Source organism: Hemitrygon akajei, chromosome 14 (genome assembly GCF_048418815.1).
Source record: "Hemitrygon akajei chromosome 14, sHemAka1.3, whole genome shotgun sequence".
NCBI lineage: Eukaryota > Metazoa > Chordata > Chondrichthyes > Myliobatiformes > Dasyatidae > Hemitrygon > Hemitrygon akajei.
Genome location: NC_133137.1, coordinates 9,828,045 through 9,846,525, shown reverse-complemented (window position 1 = coordinate 9,846,525; position 18,481 = coordinate 9,828,045). Strand labels below are relative to the sequence as shown.

At 40.4% G+C, this 18,481-nt stretch overlaps 1 protein-coding gene across 1 annotated transcript in view; it reads left to right on the top strand.

Moving 5' to 3' along the window:
• Positions 1-18,481, top strand: part of ksr2 (kinase suppressor of ras 2) — a 358,563-nt gene that overhangs the window by 232,697 nt on the left and 107,385 nt on the right. Inside the window, exons 7-9 of the mRNA XM_073065461.1 lie at positions 6,084-6,167; positions 12,991-13,058; positions 15,594-15,712. Of these exons, the coding sequence (XP_072921562.1) occupies positions 6,084-6,167; positions 12,991-13,058; positions 15,594-15,712 (271 nt within the window). The remainder of the gene's footprint in view (positions 1-6,083; positions 6,168-12,990; positions 13,059-15,593; positions 15,713-18,481) is intronic.

Genomic DNA, 18,481 nt, shown 5'->3' with positions numbered 1-18,481 from the left:
CCCACCCTTTCCATTCCAACCCCTCGGTAAGGACTGGTGTTTATCATCAGTACTTGACTAGTCTGAAATAAAGTTCCCACTAATGTGGGAAATACTATTGTTTCCCATTGCATGAGGGTTCAAAACATTAACTGCACTCAAATCAGATGCAGATTAATATGCACAGACCCTGACCTTTGGCCTGTATCTCTGATAAATAATGAGGCTTCCATCTCAAACGAGTGTGCATTATTTGCATTGACAACTCCGTGTAGTCACACTGAAACAATCTCAGTCCCCATTGCTACAGAAGAGAATTGTAATTTGGTACTTGACTTTGGCATTCTATCTGTTGAGAGAGAACCCATTCCGTAATATATCATCTTAAACAAGAGAATATCTGCAGAAACAGCTTGAAACGTCAATTGTTTAATCTTTACCATAGATGCAGCCTGACCTGATGAGTTCCTCCAGCATTTTGTGTGAATTACCATAATATGTCATGTCCTCTTTTCAGAACTTATTTGAAACAATATACAAGATCATTTGATATTGCTTCGTGTGGTGTATCATTCTTGAGGCTTTCTCCATGCAAGTGCTCAGATCTCAGATGTTAGTCTGGATCTGTATACATTTCTCTCACTTAACTTGGATCACAATACTTGCTTGGCTGCCTCTTGTAAATTCACCAGTAAGTTGAGTAAGTGTTGTGACCTCCTTGTTTTCAAAGGAAAGACCTTTAACTATATTTCATTGGAAGCCTTATTCAACAACATATGGCACCCTAGACTTTGACTGCACTGGAAATTTACAACATTACAAGATTTATTGGCCACAGACATTTAACACTCATTTTTATGTTGCTACTCAAATTTTGTGCTTTAAGAGGCTTCAGTGTATTCTGGATGAATGAAAACAGAAAAGCTAGTTACTTCTCAGCAGATAATCCTTGAAGAGGGTCATCATTTCACGCCAAGGACCCTTCATCTGAACTGGATAGTGGAGTAAACAAATGCGTTTTAAGTTGCAGAGAGGGGAGTTGTAGAAAGGGAGTGATGGAGAGGGAATGTCTGTGGAGAAAAAAGCTGTCAAGGCAACAGTGACTTTGAATACACAATTAAAGGGAGAAGAGAAGCAAACAACAGAAGATAAAGGGAAAGAAAGATTAGCTTTTGAAACATACAGTGAAATGCGTCATTTTGCATCAAATCAAATCAGTGAGGATTGTGCTGGACAGCCTGCGAGTGCCACCGCATTTCCAACTCCAAAAAAGCTTCCCACAACTCACTAGGCCTGACCAGATGCTTTTTTGGAAAATGGGAGGAAACCCATGCATTCAGGGGAAGAACATTCAAACTTCTTACAGAATTGAACTGCAATCTTAGAGCTGGTGCTGTAATAGTGTTGCACTAAAAACAAATTGAATTCGGAATATGTAGAAGAGCATAATAATTTTACCAGCATGCTGGGCTCAAGTAACTTTCTCTCAAGGGAAAACAAGATCTGTTCAGGAACGAGTGTCTCACAGGGTATTAACAACTTTTTCAATGTTGCTTCATCAATCTTCCTAAGCTCACTGGTGTTAGGAACTCATTTCGTTGACAGGCGGAAAATATTCTGCTTGTGTTTTCAAACAGATCTCAAATTCAGAATTTTGTTTTCTAGAGATTATTTTGTCATTCACTCCTCACTTACCAGCACAGATTATCTGATGTATGGTACTTTCATTTTAGTGAACAAAACTTGTGCAGAATAGGCAGGAAAACAAATATGCTGTCCTCTGTTTGGATAGCCATAATTTCCAATTTTTGCTCATAAATACATTTGAACAGAATATACATTGTGAAATAAAGCAGAGTGTCCTTCATTTTACCTTTGTAATGAGTCAGTAAATTTTCATTTTAATGGTTGTAATATGTTAAACCATTGGTTGTTATTTCAGTAACAAGATAAATGGAAAATCCTTTAGTTTAACTCAGCTCTGTCAGGCAGTATTACTCACATTTTATTAACCTCGGACCTCATTCTGCAAAACCACAGGCCTGAATAGATGCTATATTGAGTTGGTAAACAGGTTAAACTTCACTATTATAAAAGCAAAAACAATTACTTTAAAAACTGGCAGTTGGAGAGAGAAGCGTGAACAGAAAAAGATTGGATCAGGGAGGTATAGCAAAGTGATGGAATGTGTCAGTGACAGTGCTTTCAACTGGTACTTACTCAACAGTGTCTGCTCACTGATGCCTGATTAAGGATTCACTTTTCTCCAGACTTCATCATGGATTTGATCCAACAATGGACAAGTTGAATTCCAAAAGTGAAATGGGATTTATTGCCTTTGATATCAAGGCAATATTCAACCAAGTGCGATGTTAAGGAGTTCTTGTAAAACTGAAGTCAATGGGCTGAAGCCACACCTCACAGAAAAGAAGATGATTGTGGTTGTTGGAGGTTAACCATTTTAGCCTCAGATATCACTGCAGAAGTTCCTCAGGGTAGCGTCCTCAGCCCTACTGTCTTCTGCTGCTTCATCAATGCCTTTCCTTCCATCATAATATCAGAAATAGGGTTGTTTGCTGATGATTTCACCATGTTGAATTCCAGTTGGAACTACTCAGTAAATGAAGTGTTCTGTGTCTCCATGCAACAGGACCGAGAGAACATTCAGGGCTGGACTGTTGAGTGCCAAATTACATTCATGTCACTAAATTACCAGTCAATGCCTGTCTCCAACCAGTGAGAATCCAACCTCTTTGTTTTATCATGGTCATATTCTTTGCCATTAACATCATTTGGGTCATCAAGGACCAGAAACCCAACTGAACCAGCTATATAAGTACCATGACTATAAGAACAGATCAAAAGTACCCTGTGGTGAGCATTTCACTTCCTGACACCTCCATATTCTCCATTACAGCTTCAACAGATCTCAATAAGTTTGTCATGCTCCAAGACAGAGCAGTATACTTGATTAGTGCCTGGCTATTCCCTGTAAACATTCTCACCACCACCACTGCACTGTGGCTATGATGTGTACCATCTCCAAAAAGTACTGTATTTGCTTGAAAAGTATCTTTCAAACATAGGGCCATAGGGCCTTTACTAATGCAAAGGACAAGGCACATATGAACTCACACACCATCCTGATCTAAAAAATAATTCTTCACTGTTGCTGAGTTAGATCCTAGAACTTCCTATCCAACAGCACCGTGAAGGCATTATCAATAGTAGAATGGAAACATTTCAAAAAACATTTCACCACCACCACCTCAAGGGTAATTAAGGATGGGTAAGAAGTCCTGGTCTTCCCGGAGACACTGACTTCTCCTGTAAAATGAAAAGCAAATCTCTGTCTTGACTGTGACTGATGGGCATTTAAACAGTGGGAGGCAGTACAAATGATATGCTACAAGCCCAACTACACAGTCAACAGTCTAGTTATAATATGTGTGATGTCCTCAGTAATTATTCCTTATTGATTTAGCATTCCTGGGATTTGGAACTATTTAGTAGTCTTCCTCAGTGGAACACTGTACTAGGCTAACATAAAATGGAGACTGGTTCAGTCTGAAGGGAACTTTGTTGCTATAATGTATGTTGCATATCCTTTTCTTTCACACTGTAGAAATGGTGGTGCAAAATGGCTAGACATTTGCATTCGTAGCCAGAGAGGGCTTATAGCTCCTATTCTTCATTCTTCTTATTTCTTGGTTGGTTCCTCTCCCAGGTCAATCAGATTTCAGGATCAGAAGAAACTTTGGTTATTTTAAACAGCGACTCCCCACCCCTCAGCCTAATTCTACGTTCTCCCACAAGATGAAACATCTTGAGTTCCTGCTGAGTTCCTCCGGGATTTTGCATGTTGCTTGGATTTCCAGCATCTGCAGATTTTCTCTTGTCTCCACAATCAAAATTGTGACTTTTAAGAATGTTACCTGTTTAAAAATAAATCCTGTCTCAATTTTTTCAAACTCTAGTGGACAATATTTCCTCTTAAAACAGTCTGCCCATTTCAGGTGTGTCTTGTCAACCTCTGAACTGCTCCAAAGCATCAACATCCTTCCCTAACTGAGAATAGTAATACTGTACATGGCATTCTAGATGTGATCTCATCATTGCCTAGTAAAGCTTTGTTTCCCTTTCACAATGAATAATATAATTTCTTAGCTTTTTCTCTGAACTCCTTTGCTTATGGGCCCACAGAAAAATGTAAGCAGCACAGAAAAAGCTGGAGGAACTCTGCTTGTCAGGTACCATTAATGGAGGGAAATAGATATTTGACATTACAGGTTAATGCACTTCATCTGGACCAATGAAGGGTCTCAGCCTGACAGCTGGCTGGCCATTTCCTACCAGTGATGCTACTTGATCTGCTGAGTTCCTCCAGATGTTTGTGAGTTATGCCAGATTCCAGAATCTGCAGCCTTTTGTATGCTCAGGAAAGTGCCTGGTTCTTTTCTTGGCAAGTTCGATTGATGTTCCCACCCTTACAGCTGAGTGGTCAGAATGAAACTTGGTGATAACACATCCTTGTGTTAAGTGGCTGGATTTTAAAATTAGAATCAAACAAATCACCACTGGTTTAACTGAACTCAATTTAAACTGAAAATTCATTTAGTTTCTGCAAGTTTACAATAAGAGTTGTAGAATTATGGGTCATTTATGAATAACTCAGTGTGCTTTGTGATTTCATCATTATGTTTGCCTAAAACTTGATTTTGAAAGATCTAATTATTTGTATTATTTCATGCCATTAAAGTCTTTCTTAACTTTATTCAGTGAATGGGTTGCTGGGGGTCATTGAAACCACAGTTGGGAGAGAGCTTGCAATGTACACCATATCTGGAACAATTCTTGCTAATCGATCAAAAAATATATAGAAATTAATGTGAGAAATGGAATTGGACTTTCTGAGGATCTTTTCTCATCTACTTCCAAATAATTTAGTAGGAACTGTACCATTTTCCACAGGGGTTCTACCTGTCTGTAATTAATTAAGCACTATCGGGCCACAGTACTAAAAGATAAACATTTAGGAGTTCTGCGCAGGGAATTCTAGAAGGAAGTGTTCTGAATTCAGGTCAGCGGTAAACTGGCATTTTCATTAGTTTATACCAGTGACAAACCATGCCAGTAGAGGTGGATTTTTAAAAGATTTGAAGAAATAAATCAAAGAAGAAAAGGCTAATGGTGTTGGAGGTAGCAAGGAAGGTTGTCTAAGGCTACTGCAGGGTGTAGATCAGATGAAAAGTTGGGCGGAGCTTTTGCAACTTCATCCTGACCAGTGTGAGTTGATGGATTCGAGATGTCAAATAGAGATAGGGCATGTGCTATAAACAGTAAGGCATTAAGGAATGTTGATGAACAGAGGGCCCTTCATGTTCAGGTCCATTGTTCCCTGAAAGTGGTAATACAAATAGATGCAGACAAAGGCATAAGGAATGCTTGCCTTATGTGTTGGGGCATTAAGTGCAAAAGTTGGATGGTTATGTTGCAACGTTACAAAACACTAGTTAGAATGTATTTGGAGTACTGTGTGCAGTTCTGATCGCCACAGAATAAGAAGCATGTAATCGCACTGGAAAGAATTCAGACAGGATTCATCAGGATGTCATCAGGATTGGAGCACTTAAGCTATGGGGAGAGATTGGATAGGCTAGGTTTGCTTTCCCTGGAGAAAAGGAGGCAGGAGGATTAACTGACAAGAGGTGCATAAATTATGCGAGGCATAGAAAGAGTAGCTACTTTTTTTTTCCCATAGTATGGATATCTAAAACAAGAGGGTAAATGGGATGGGCAGAATGATTGATATAGATGTGGTGGGTTAAAGGGTCTGATACTTTGCTATCCAAGTCTATGATTCTAAGTGTTGGATTATGCTTTCTTCAACAACTTATTGCAATAACAAACACATATTCTTGCTTACTTTTGGTCAAAAGCAATGCATTTTTAAAAATATTGAGCTAGTAACTTCACAGATTACATGTATATTTTATTTTTCCTTTAACTTGCCTATCCATGGTAGTATTATTTCAGTATAATTAAAACTAATAATGCAATTGATTGACGCTAAATAAAATTATTTTATCTTATCTTTTCTGTAGATTTTCCACCAAGTATTGGATGTCACAGACCTGCACAGTATGTGGGAAAGGAATGCTTTTTGGCTTGAAATGTAAAAACTGCAAGTACGTAATCAACTCAGTTTGGAATATGAGCTCCTTGGTTCCCTAATCTTGGTGATAATAATTAGAGAATGTGTACCTTTTAATTATGTCAGTGCCGGATAACTAGGATACCAGTATTACCTCCCCTGCCCTTCAGAACTCTAGCACGGGATTTTCTTGGGTCCACTTGGGATGTCACTTGAGGCCCTGGTTTCTCACCTGAATGGTACAGTCTACAACAGTACTGCAGTCACATATTGGAGTGTAAAGTTAGATTTGCACAAGTTTCAGAAATCCGTAAGGTACTGACTGAGAGGCAAGAGTGCTTGTCATTAAGTGGTGACTGAGAACAGTGTAGAGGCAACTTAGTACCTGTAGAGTTACCATCTGCAGAAAATAAATATTGCTGTCCATTCTTCATAGGGGTCCTTAGAGATACTAATGTAAGTTCATATAACAACAGTGATATATTATTTGCTATGATGTATGCAGAAGTTGAAGGTGTAGTATAAAGCACTGGCACTACAGAGAATTGAGGTGTTTCCCCAAAGTCAGAGAATATCAGAGGTTAAATCACTCTGTATGTTAATTCTATATCTGAGTGAATGGTTCAGTGGTGAGATTGGCAGGAACAAAGAGTGGATTGGCAAATGCACAAATTGACAAGGGAATTGAAATGATTACACTAAAAACCTTTCCATTTCTTGCCAAGATAAAATATTTCCTTTGTGCATTGTAAGACAAGGGGAACTAATACCACAGTCTTCAGGCTGCTTGATGAAGTGTCTCGGTCCGAATCATCGACCATTTATTCCCTTCTGTAGATGCTGTCTGACTTGCTGAGTTTCTCCAGCATTTTATGCGTGTTACTCAAGGTTTGCAGCATTGGCAGAATCTCTTGTTCAAGACAAACATGAGAAAATCAGCAGATACTGGAAAACCAAAGCAATACACACAAAATGCTGGAGAAAATTAGCTGGCCAGGCTGCATCTATGGAACAGAGTTAACATCCGGCGTATTGGGCCGAGACCCTTCATCAGGACTGGAATGGAAGGGGAGAAGTCAGAGTAAGAAGGTTGGGGAAGGGAAGGAAGAAGTACAAGGTGGCAAGTGATAGGTGAAACCAGAAGGGGGGAGGGGATGAAGTAAAGAGCTGGGAAGCTGATTGGTGAAGAACTAAAGGGCTGGAGAAGGGGGAATCTGATAGGAAAGGACAGAAGACTATGGAAGAAAGGGAAGGGGCAGAGCACCAGAGGGAGATGGTGGGCCATTAAGGAGATAAGTTGACAGGGACAAATGGGGATGGGGAAAGAGAGGGGAGGGCAAATTACCAAAAGTTTGAGAAATCGACGTTCATGCCATCAGGTTGGAGGAGCAACACCTTATATTCTGTCTGGGTAGCCTCCAACATGGTGGCACAAACATTGATCTCTCGAACTTCCAGTAATTGCACCCCCCCTTCACCATTCCCCATTCCTGTTTTCCTCTCTCAACTTAGCTCCTCACCGTCCATCACCTCCCTCTGGTAATCCTCCCACTTCCCCTTCTTCCGAGGTCTTCTGTCCTCTCCTATCGAATTTCCCCTTCTCCAGCCCTGTATCTCTTTCACCAATCAACTTCCCAGCTCTTTACTTCAACCCCTCCCTCCTGCCCGGTTTCACCGATCACCTACCACCTTGTACTTCTTCCTTCCCTCCCCCTTCCACCTTCTTACTCTGACCTCTCACCTTCCTTTTCAGTCTGATGAAGAATCCATGCCCGAAACATTGACCATTTACTCTTTTCCATAGAAGCTTCCAGTCTTCTGAGCTCCTCCAGCATTTTGTGTGTGTTGCTTTTGTTTATGTCTCTGGGTTTTCCTGGGAAATTAAAACTTCATCAGTTAATAGTTTGGATGATTTGAAATATTTAATTGCTGGTTTCAGGTTTACAAAATTTAAATAAAATCATTGCCTTGCCTGTCTTAATGATATTAAACCAGTCTGCTGACGACTTGATGAAAAATCAACAGCAATATTTTCAAGTTTAAATAATGGGCATCATACTCTTGACTTTCCAGTTTAGTCTTCAGGAGCAACCAAATAAATAACAAGTAAAATTAGATTCTAAGTCTAGCAATGAGATCCAGTGCAGAATAGGCCCTTCTGGCCCTTTGAGCCGGGCCACCCAGCAATCCCCCAGTTTAATCCTAGCCTAATCATGGGACAGTTTACAATGACCAATTAACCTACCAACTGATACGTCCTTAGACTGTGTGACGAAATGGGAGCACCGAGAGGAAACTCACACGGTCACGGGGGGAACGTACAAACCCCTTATAGGCTGCAGCGAGCATTGAACTTGGGTCTCTGGTATTGTAAAGCGTTGTGCTAACCACTACGCTACCACGCCACTCAAATGACTCAGCACAAATCAGAAAGCCATGAAAATAACTTACGCTGAAAACATCAATGTGTTTTGTATTCACACGTTTATAGGCTTCCTATAAACAGGGCTCAAAGAGATACCTCTTGTAGGGCTCAAAGTGATACCTTTTGTAGTTATTCTCATTTTGCACCACTCCCGATCCGGGATGGGTTAAATGACATGATGCCAACTGATGGCTCCAGCAATTTCTAATGAACTCCAGAAGTTCCCAACTGTGCAGACATCTCTATTTCCTGTGAGCTTTGTGTAGGAGGGCAATAAAAATGTTCTTTTTTTTATGTCTACTAAGTTTACATTCAGCAAATTCCCTCCTTACTGCAAAAATATTTTTCTTTGAAGTCAAGCTCAAAGCAAGAGGATTCTATTGCTGCAGCAATAGATACTTAAGGGATACAGAATCAAGCTGAGCAGATTGATTGAGATGTAGAGATCAACCATGATTTACTTAGATGTTGGAACTGGCTTTGGGAATGTGATACTGCAACTTTACTCTAAAGTGCTTCACAAGGTAAAGCTTACTTTACATCTTGTCTCATGGACAGCAACAACCACCGTGAAATCAGCCCAGGTCCTCAGGAAATGCATCTCAGATCAATCAAAGAACAACTTACTAGTTTATGCAGTAAACGACAGATGAATTACCATCTGGGCAATCTGTTATTCATCCACTTTATAGAAAACCAGTGCTTTGCCAGGGTGCATATCATTATAAATAGCCTATGGCTATGCTATCTCTTCTATTCCTAGTCTTTTTAGAGTAGTGGTCAGTTTTTGCTTTACTGTAAAGCGTTGTGCTAACCACTACACTACTCTGCCACCGTAATGTAGTAAAAGGAAATGTGATATGAGGTGGTATGTATAGACACTGAAATAAATCGGGGGTTCCCAAACTTTCTTGTGCCATGGACCAATACCAGTAAGCGAGGTGTTCATGGACCCCAGGTTGGGAACCCTTGCTCTGTGGTTGAGATAATGGTACTATTTTGCAGTATTCTCCAGCAAAAGCATTAAAGAACATCATAGTGAATTATGTGTACTTTCCCCATATAATATGGTATTACTTTGTAAATAGAGCAATTTAACTGTGCCCTTTGGCGCTGAACCGATAGATAAGCTTTTTGAACCATCTGTGTTGTAATTTTTCACACGTCTAATGGAGTACAGAGTGCATGATTGCGTTACATGAAGGTCTGGAACACTGGCAAATAGACAGACCATGCCAGAGGGTGACTGGATCAGATTGGTTAGCTAATTTACACCCCGGCCTATTTATTTATTGCCTTAAGATTCCCATGGGCAAATTAGATAATGATATCCCCAATATGTTACTTTTATCACAATAAATACAATAATAACTAGAAGCAGAATTAAATATTTACAGGGTCTCACATTGTCTTAGTGATAGTATTTTCGCAATCTCTTGTTCATCTCTGGATTATGTGTGTGTGTGTGGCCTCCGGTCATGGTCGACCATGGGTACTGTGCCTCTGGTAGTCACTGGGAGGGCCTCTCCAGGGTGCAAGCCAGGGCAGAGTTGATATGGAGATCCATCTGTTGCCCATGCATTGGGACCCCCCCCCCCCCCATGCTGATGACAGGTCCAAAGGTACGACGAAAGTCAATGCAGTTTGGTACCAGCAGCATCACAGGAGTTGCCGTGCCGATGCTGGGTACAGCAGTCAGCCGCCTTCGGGACTCCGACTCCGGATTTTTCCTCAGGGTTTACTCCCAAAGCCTTTCCCGTGAGCGGGTATTGTGGCCAGGCAGCGGAGGTTTGAAATCGGAGTTTTCCCTCTCCTAGATGAGCTACCATCCGTGGTTAACGAGCCCCATCTGCCCAGAGCAACTGGTTTTAAGGCACCAGTGGCCCACCTTTGCCCCTTCTCCTGTCGGTGAGAACAGCTCCGCCGGGCATAAGAACGATGCCACACGTGAAGGCCAGGAGTTGGACTTGGTTGTCAGAGGCTGTTTGAGATGCACGCCATGAAGAGCATTTGTTTAGTAGTGGGAGCTCATCCCCACTACCACCCTTCGGCTATGACTACCCTTGGAGCCATCTCTAGATTAGATGGCAGTAAATGGGATGGAACCTAATCTCCATGGGAATCTGACTTTTCCTCCTGCCATTTTGGGAGTCTCAGAGTAACAAACTGAAACTGGCTTTATCGAACCTCACCAAAAACACGCAGATCTGGAGAAAGATAAATTTACTACTTTCAGAGCTCATTGTCACTTATTATATTATTCAGCAAAAGGATCATTGGCAGAGATTTAAAATCCCTATTCTGGCTCCTGCTCCTTTTCCTTTCCTAGTGGAGGGTTTCGGCCTTCAAACATTTATTTCACTCCACAGATGCTGTCTGGCCTGCTGAGTTCTTCCAGCGTTTTGTGTGTGTTACTCTAGTTTTCCAGCACCTGCTGCATTCAGAATACCAGTCCATCCTCTAATCAAAAATTGATTTGTACCGGCTTAGGGAACACCTATAATCAATGCAGCTTAAAAAGAATGTTACAGTTAGAGCAGCACACACAAAATGCTGGAGGAACCCAGCAGGTCAGGCAGCATCTGTGGATATGAGTAAACATTCAGTGTTTTGGGCCGAGACCCCATCAGGACTGAAAAGGAAGGAGGAAGAAGTCAGAATAAGAAGGTGGGGGAGAAGGAGGAGCTGCTTGAAGGTGACAGATGAATCCAAGGGGGTGGGGGAGGAGGAATGAAGTGAGAAGCTGGGAGGCATAAGTGGAAAAAGGAAAGAGCTAAAGAAGAATGAATCTGATAGGAGAGGAGTGTGAATAATAGGAGAAAGAGAAGGAGGAGGGGTACCGGGGGAGGCGGATTATAGGCAGGTGAGGAGAAAAGGTGAGAGGCTATAGTGGGGAAATAAAAAAGAGGGAAGGGGTGGGGAAAAGATTATTGGAGAAATTGATGCTCGTGCCATCAGAAAGGAAGCTACCCAAACAGAATATGAGGTGTTGCTCCTCCAACCTGACAGTGTCTTCATCATGGCAGAAGAGGAAGCCATGGGCTGACATGTTGGAACGGGAATGGGAAGAGAAATTGAAATGGTTGGCCCCCGGGAAATTCTGCTTTTTTTGTGGATGGAGCTGAGGTGCTCGACATAGCGGTCCCCCAATCTAGAAGAGGACACACTGGGAGCACCAGATACAGTAGATGACCACAACAGATTCACATGTGAAGTGCTTTTTCACCTGGAAGGTCTGGTCTGCTTGGGGCCCTGAATGGAGGTGAATGGGCAGGTGTGGCTCCTTGGCCACTTGCACGGGTAAGTGCCAGGAGGGAGATTAGTGGGGAGGAACAGGTGGACAAGGCAATGTGTAGGGAGCGATCCTTGCAGAAGGTGGAGAGTTGGAGGGAAAGGGAGGTAAAGATGGTGTTGTTGGTAGGTTCCTTTTGAAAACACCAGAAGTTGTGGAGAATGATGTGGAGGTTCATGGGGTGGTAAAGTGAAGGGGGTGGGAAGATAGGATGAGTGTGGATATCTGGGAAATGGAGGAGATGTGGATGAGGGCAGCATCAATGGTGGTAGAAGGGAAACCCCATTCTCTAAAGAAGGATGATATAGCTGATGTCCTGGAAAAGGAAGCCTCATCCTGGGAACAGAGGCGGCAGAGATGAAGGAACCGAGAAGAGAGAATGGTATTTTTACAGGCGAAAGTGGGGGAAGAGAAGTAGTCAAGGTAGCCATGGGAATCAATGGAGTGAGAGAAGATTTCAGCAGATATTTTGTCTTCAGCTTTGGAAACAGAGAGAGAGTGAGAGAGGTGTCAGAAATGGACCAAGTAAATTTAAGGGCAGGGTAGAAATTGGAGACAAAGTTGATCACAGTGACAAGCAGCACCAATGCAGGCATCAATGTAGCACAGTATGAGCTGGGGAACATTACCAGGGAAGGTTTGCAACATGGAATATTCCACAGAGCCAATGAAAAGGCAGGCATAGCTGTGCCCCATGCAGGAGAAAGGCAAACTTAGAGTCAGTGAGCACAGAAAAAAAGGCTCTTTGCTGCAATTAATCTGTATTAATCCTCAAACAACCATTTACACAAAAGATATTTTACTTTTATTCACTCCACATCCCCATCGATTTCCAGAGATTCTACCACCCAGCTTTATTTTCAGTGGCCAATTAACCTACCGGCATGCATGTATTCAGGATGTGGGAGGATACGGGAGCACCCTGAGGAAACCTACACATTCACAGGGAGGATGTGCAAACTCAGCACCGGAAATCAGCATTGATCTAGGCTCCTGGAGATGTGAGACAGTAGCTTTACTGGATGTTCTATTCTCCCCAGTAAGCAAAGTAACAGAGAATTCTATCTAAAAATATCTTTGACATGAAGTAATGCTGATATATTTACCTATACTAATATTTAGTTTTCCTTTCTTCATTAGGTTGAAGTGCCATAACAAATGCACCAAAGAAGCCCCACCTTGTCATTTACTTATCATTCATCGTGGAGGTGATGTTTAAATATTTGAATTATGTAATTTTTATTTGTACAATTTACCTTCTGAAATTAGTCAATTAGCAAATTTATTGGATTAATTAACTATTCTTTCTTTCAATTTTGTGAATACGTAAATGCATTTCCTTGATAATGCAGATATTTTATTTAGCAAGGCACAGCACGTTCAATAAATTTTATATTATTTTAACGTTCAAATAGTGATACAATTCCATAGGAGTAAATTGAATTTACTTTAATAAGATTTGTATGACAATATTTGTACTGTTTTTTCAATAATAACCCTATTTTGTTTGTAGTAAGATTTATAACTCTTTGTGCATGAAATGTCACTGTAAAATAATGCACTTGCCCCATGTGTATCATGGGCTTCAGGGTTAATAGAACAACAAATTATTAGAGACCGCAATAAAATCTGGAAGTACAATTCAGATAACTGTGGATTTATCCTCAGTTTTTCAGGAAATACAGAGGAGGCTTGACCTAAAGCAGAGCAGCAGAGACGATTTAGCTGTAAACGATTACTTTATTAACAGACCACAAAATAGCAATTCTTGAGGGGTCACAAAACCAGACAGAATAGAAACTAATCACAACAGGCTCCAAGATAAACTTTGGGCAGAGGGAGTGAAGGCTAGGAGCAACTAGTTGAGGCCAGCTGGTTTGATGAGTGAACAAGGACTGCATATGCGATCTGTGGTTAAGTAGGCTGCAGGTAACAAGTCTGAAACAAGCGGAAGTGGATCTTAGTAGTTAGGTGGAGACTGAAAGGTGCCTGCATGTGTAGGCCTGACACACTTTAAATAACCAGATATTACCTAAAACAGGCTGCAGTGTAATAGGAATAGCAGTCATTTTGCTGAGATTTTTAAATCATTATTTCCGGAGACCAACATTCTGTACTAAATCTAGCACAGGAACAGATTCCTGGACCCATATAATTCATAGCTCTACATAAAGATTTAGTGGAATTTCTCCTCTGATTCTGGCAATATAACATTAACTTTATTTTGTTTGTTCTTGACTTATTTTAAAAATATAGATTTGATGATGCAAGGCCATTTGGGAAATGCATCATAAATTGGCTCTGTTTATGGTTTTCGTTGTCTGAAGATATTTTGGAAGTCTTGAATGCAAATTTGCAATAAACACTTTAGTCTCCATATTTAGTCTTCATCTAAGTATTTTTTTTAATCCTCAGTTGTTGTAACATCGTAAATATAACAAGTCCTTCAAAGCAGAGGTTACCAAGTGCTGCTCCAAGATCTGGCAATCTATTTTTTGAGGCTTGACTATCCAGAGCTTTGAATGCTCATTTCTGTGTGTCCATTTTCCTGGAGCTAGATTTAGTTCAGGCATGTTAGTCATGTTGGTCTCCTCAGACCTATGGCCATAAATTAGTGATTCAAAATTCAGCAAAATTATTGCTATATCTGCTACTCTGGAAACTTGTTTAGGTGATATCTAGTTATACAAAGTGTGTATATACCAGTAATTATTTGAATTGTGCATGAATATTTGATAGCTATTTCTAAAATGTTATCCATCCATTAACACCAAGGTCCATAACATTTTTTATGCAATCAATTCTGTTAAGATTTTTGTTTCTTGGTTGAATTTTGTGAGTTTGATAGTGCTGTACAAAGAAGGTTGTAACTGTGATCAAAATTAAAACAAGGTTACAGAACAAGAAACAGTTCACTCCACCACATCCAGGGCTGTTGAATTATCCAGTCCCACTCCATACCATGCAAATCTTTTCCTTATGCTGTACACAGCATCTGGAATTTTATAAATCTGTGCTGAGATTACAATTACTTTATGACTTTAAAAAATTATGTGCAAAATTATCAATTTTATTGACCCATCCTCTCCAATAATGGAGTTACTACTTTGGGCTTAAATGGAAAAATTCTTCTATTACCTGATCAAAATCTTAGAAACAATGACGTGTTGTTAAGTTTTGATACAAATAATTCCTAGAATTCCCTTAAAAAAATCCACTTTAAGTAAATCCCTAACCTTGCACTAGCCTCCCTTGATCAATGAAATCTTCAAAAACTGGACTGGAACTAAGTTGTTATCTATTTTCTTTTTGTATCTCTCCAACAGGATGAAAGTAGAATACTTTCAACTTTGTAGAAAAAGTTACATTGAAGAGACAAGATGTTCCTTTAGACTTGTAGGATTAATTTTGAAAATTCCTCTGCTTGTCGCATGTCTGGAAAATATAGAAAATGGTTAATTTTCAACATGCCAGAAATTCAATTTAAAATACAGGGTCATAATCTACATAAACCTAAGGGGGTGGGGGTGGAGGGCAGAGGGCAAGGGGAAAACCATATAAGTAGAGATGTCTCTTCTTCTAATCAATGCTGCCTTGTTCTTTATTTGAGGGTGCTGATTTTACTATGGAGCGCCATCATTTTAAATCAGCTAAGTTATTAATTATGAAATAAATCATGGTCATGCATAATAATAGTAATCTGCAAAGCTTTTTCCTCACTTGTAGCCATCTCTGATTTTCAGCAAGACTCGTGCGAACAGAATCTGTGCCATGTGACATTAACAATCCTCTTAAGAAGCCACCCAGGTACTCTGATCTGCACTCCAGCCAAACACTGCCAAAAACCAACAAAATTAATAAGGTAAGCCTTTTAGTTCACTTATACTAGACAAATAATATTACCATAAAAAATTACACTTTAATCACAATCAGAATCAGGTTTACTATCACTAAGTAGGTCATGAAATTTGCTACTTTACGGTAGCAGTACAGTGCAGGATGGAAAAATTACAATAGGTTACAAAAATAAATTAGATTCAAGATTCAATATTGCTTAAAGTCATTTCCTGTACTCAGGTGTAAAGGAGAATGAAAAAATACGCATTAAGATTCAGAACACAATGTGCGAGGTCTCCATCAGTCAGGTCCACTATGGATATTGCATCCTAGCTATCTAGATATGAAAGCGTGGGCAGTACGATATGGAGAGCAAGCTGTTGCCCATGTAGCAAGCTCTCCCCTTCCAAAGGAACGGCAGAGATCGATACAGTTTGGTGCCAGCATTGTCACAGGAGTTTCCAGTCAGCGTTGAACTCAATATAGGACTGCCTTAGGGACTCCACCTTTGGATTTTTCCCTGGGGGTTTACTCCTGAAGCCTTCCTCATGAGTGGGTGTAGCCGCAAGGCAGTGGAGATTTGAGGTCAAAGATTCCATCCAGAAGAACACATTAATAAAAAAATGTAATAAATATAAATCCATAAGATAGCATATGTACATAAATTGATTGTATGTCCATAATGTGACACTAGGCACAGGAGTGTCTGTACATAAGGTGGCTGGCAGGAAATGCTAAAGTAGTGGTGGTTGGGAGTGTAGAGTGCGAAAGATGAATAATGACGTTGGGTTCCAGGGTCATTCAGAAATCTGATGATGATGGGGAAGAAGCTGTTATTATAGTGTTGAGCAAAGATCTTCAGTGTCAGGTGCCTCCTCCCGATGATAGAAATGCAAAAGGAGTATGTCCCAGATGGTAGGAGCCTTGAAGCACCACTTCCTGAAGACGTACTTGATATCAGGGAAGGTTATTCCCATGATGGAGCTGCTGAGTCTACAACCCTCTGCAGCACCTTATGATGCATCTTCCATGCATCGGAAGCTCCATACCGGCAGTGATGCAACCTATCGGAATGCTCTCCATTGTTTACCTGCAGAATCAGAGGCCTGATCCATTTTCTTACTGTTATACACTGAGAGCTAATTTTAATTGGGTTGAAATATTATCCCGACTGAAGAGAGGGAACAGGAAGAAATGTGAGATTAGTAGTCCCAAGGAAGAGCTGCTGAGGATAAATATATTTTTAAACTTGAGGAGAATTTCCTTGCAAGTCCTGGCATCTGACCATGAGCAGACTCTTCAAGTTGCATTCTAAGATGACTGTCATTTGCGGCATAATCTGCCTTTTTCCTAGATTGCCTGCACTTCTTGTAGACCACCCGTGTGTACAAAAGCATCGACGTGGCACCAAGTGTGTATCGGGCACGTATTTAGGTGCTGCTGTTTGTCAGTGTGCATGATGCCTGGAACACCTGGAAAAAATGTCAGACGGTAATCCTCAGGCATCTGTCTTTAAATTCTCAATTTTATTTGACAATTCCTTGCGACACGAATTCACTTTTGCATCGTACCACAAAAAGAAATGTCAAGACCTTTGTTAAAAACAGAAACTGCTGGTCAGAACTGCAGATACTCAGCTGGTTAAGCAGTATCAATGGATTTAGGAAAATAATTGTTATTTCAGGTCATGGATCTTTCATTGGAACTGTTGGGAAAAAAAGGAAAAAAGGGATGAGACAAACTGAAAGAGACAGGTTTAGCCACATTAGTGGAACAAGTTACCTGAAATTGCTATATTCAATATTAAGTCCCAATGGTGGTATTGTACCCAGACAAAAGATGAGGTGCAGTTCCTTGAGTTATGAGAAGTCATACAAATGAACACCCAAATTAGAATAAAGAATACACACTTAGCTTCTCAAGTCTTTGCCACAATTTCCACCATGAAATAAGATTATGGCTGATCTTGCTGTAAGCTCAACTCCATGGCCAAAATCAGAGAGTTCAGTGGGAGTGAAATTAAAAATTAAATTGGCCCTGAAAGCTAACAGTCAGTCTTGCAGGTTAAATAACAGTTTCACATCATGAGTACCAATTGCAATACAGTTGTAGAAGTCCATTATATTTAACAAGTTATTGTCACTTGATTTACAATAAAAGTTTGGCATACTGGATTTCGCAGATAATGTCCAAACAAATATGACATTTAACTAAATAGCTGGTGAACTATGAGGCCCTGGGTGCTCAATGCACTGCCTTAATGTCTGCCCAGTGAGTGCTGTTGTGGGCTGGTCACTTACTGAGTGTTGTCCAAAGTTTTCCAGTCATTCACTGAGTGATACCCATTGTTGATTATTAACTACACGCTGACTGATGCTGGATGGGTGCTGTCTACATTCTCAGTCTGGTCACTCACCGTCTGCTGCCTTGAGGTTGGCTCTGTGACTCTCTGAGTGCTGCCCATTATTTTTCAGACTGATACCCATTCATTGTTAATTGGCTCACTCACTGAAATTGGTTTTCGACATCAGCCTTATAAATGCAAAGAGACAGATGCTGTGTCAGAACTTTAGACAGAATGGGAAAAAAAAAGCAAGTAGTCAAAAATTAATAAGAAAGTAAAATAAAAGCACATCAGCAAATTAGCCAGAACTGTGAAAACAGATAGGAAGTATATTTGCTGATCTTCCCCAGAGGCAAATGTTCGATCAGTAGAAATAATTGGGGAGAACTTAGAACAGAAAATAAGGAAATGACAGATGATATTTTGCACAGCCTATTGCTGTGGAGGATA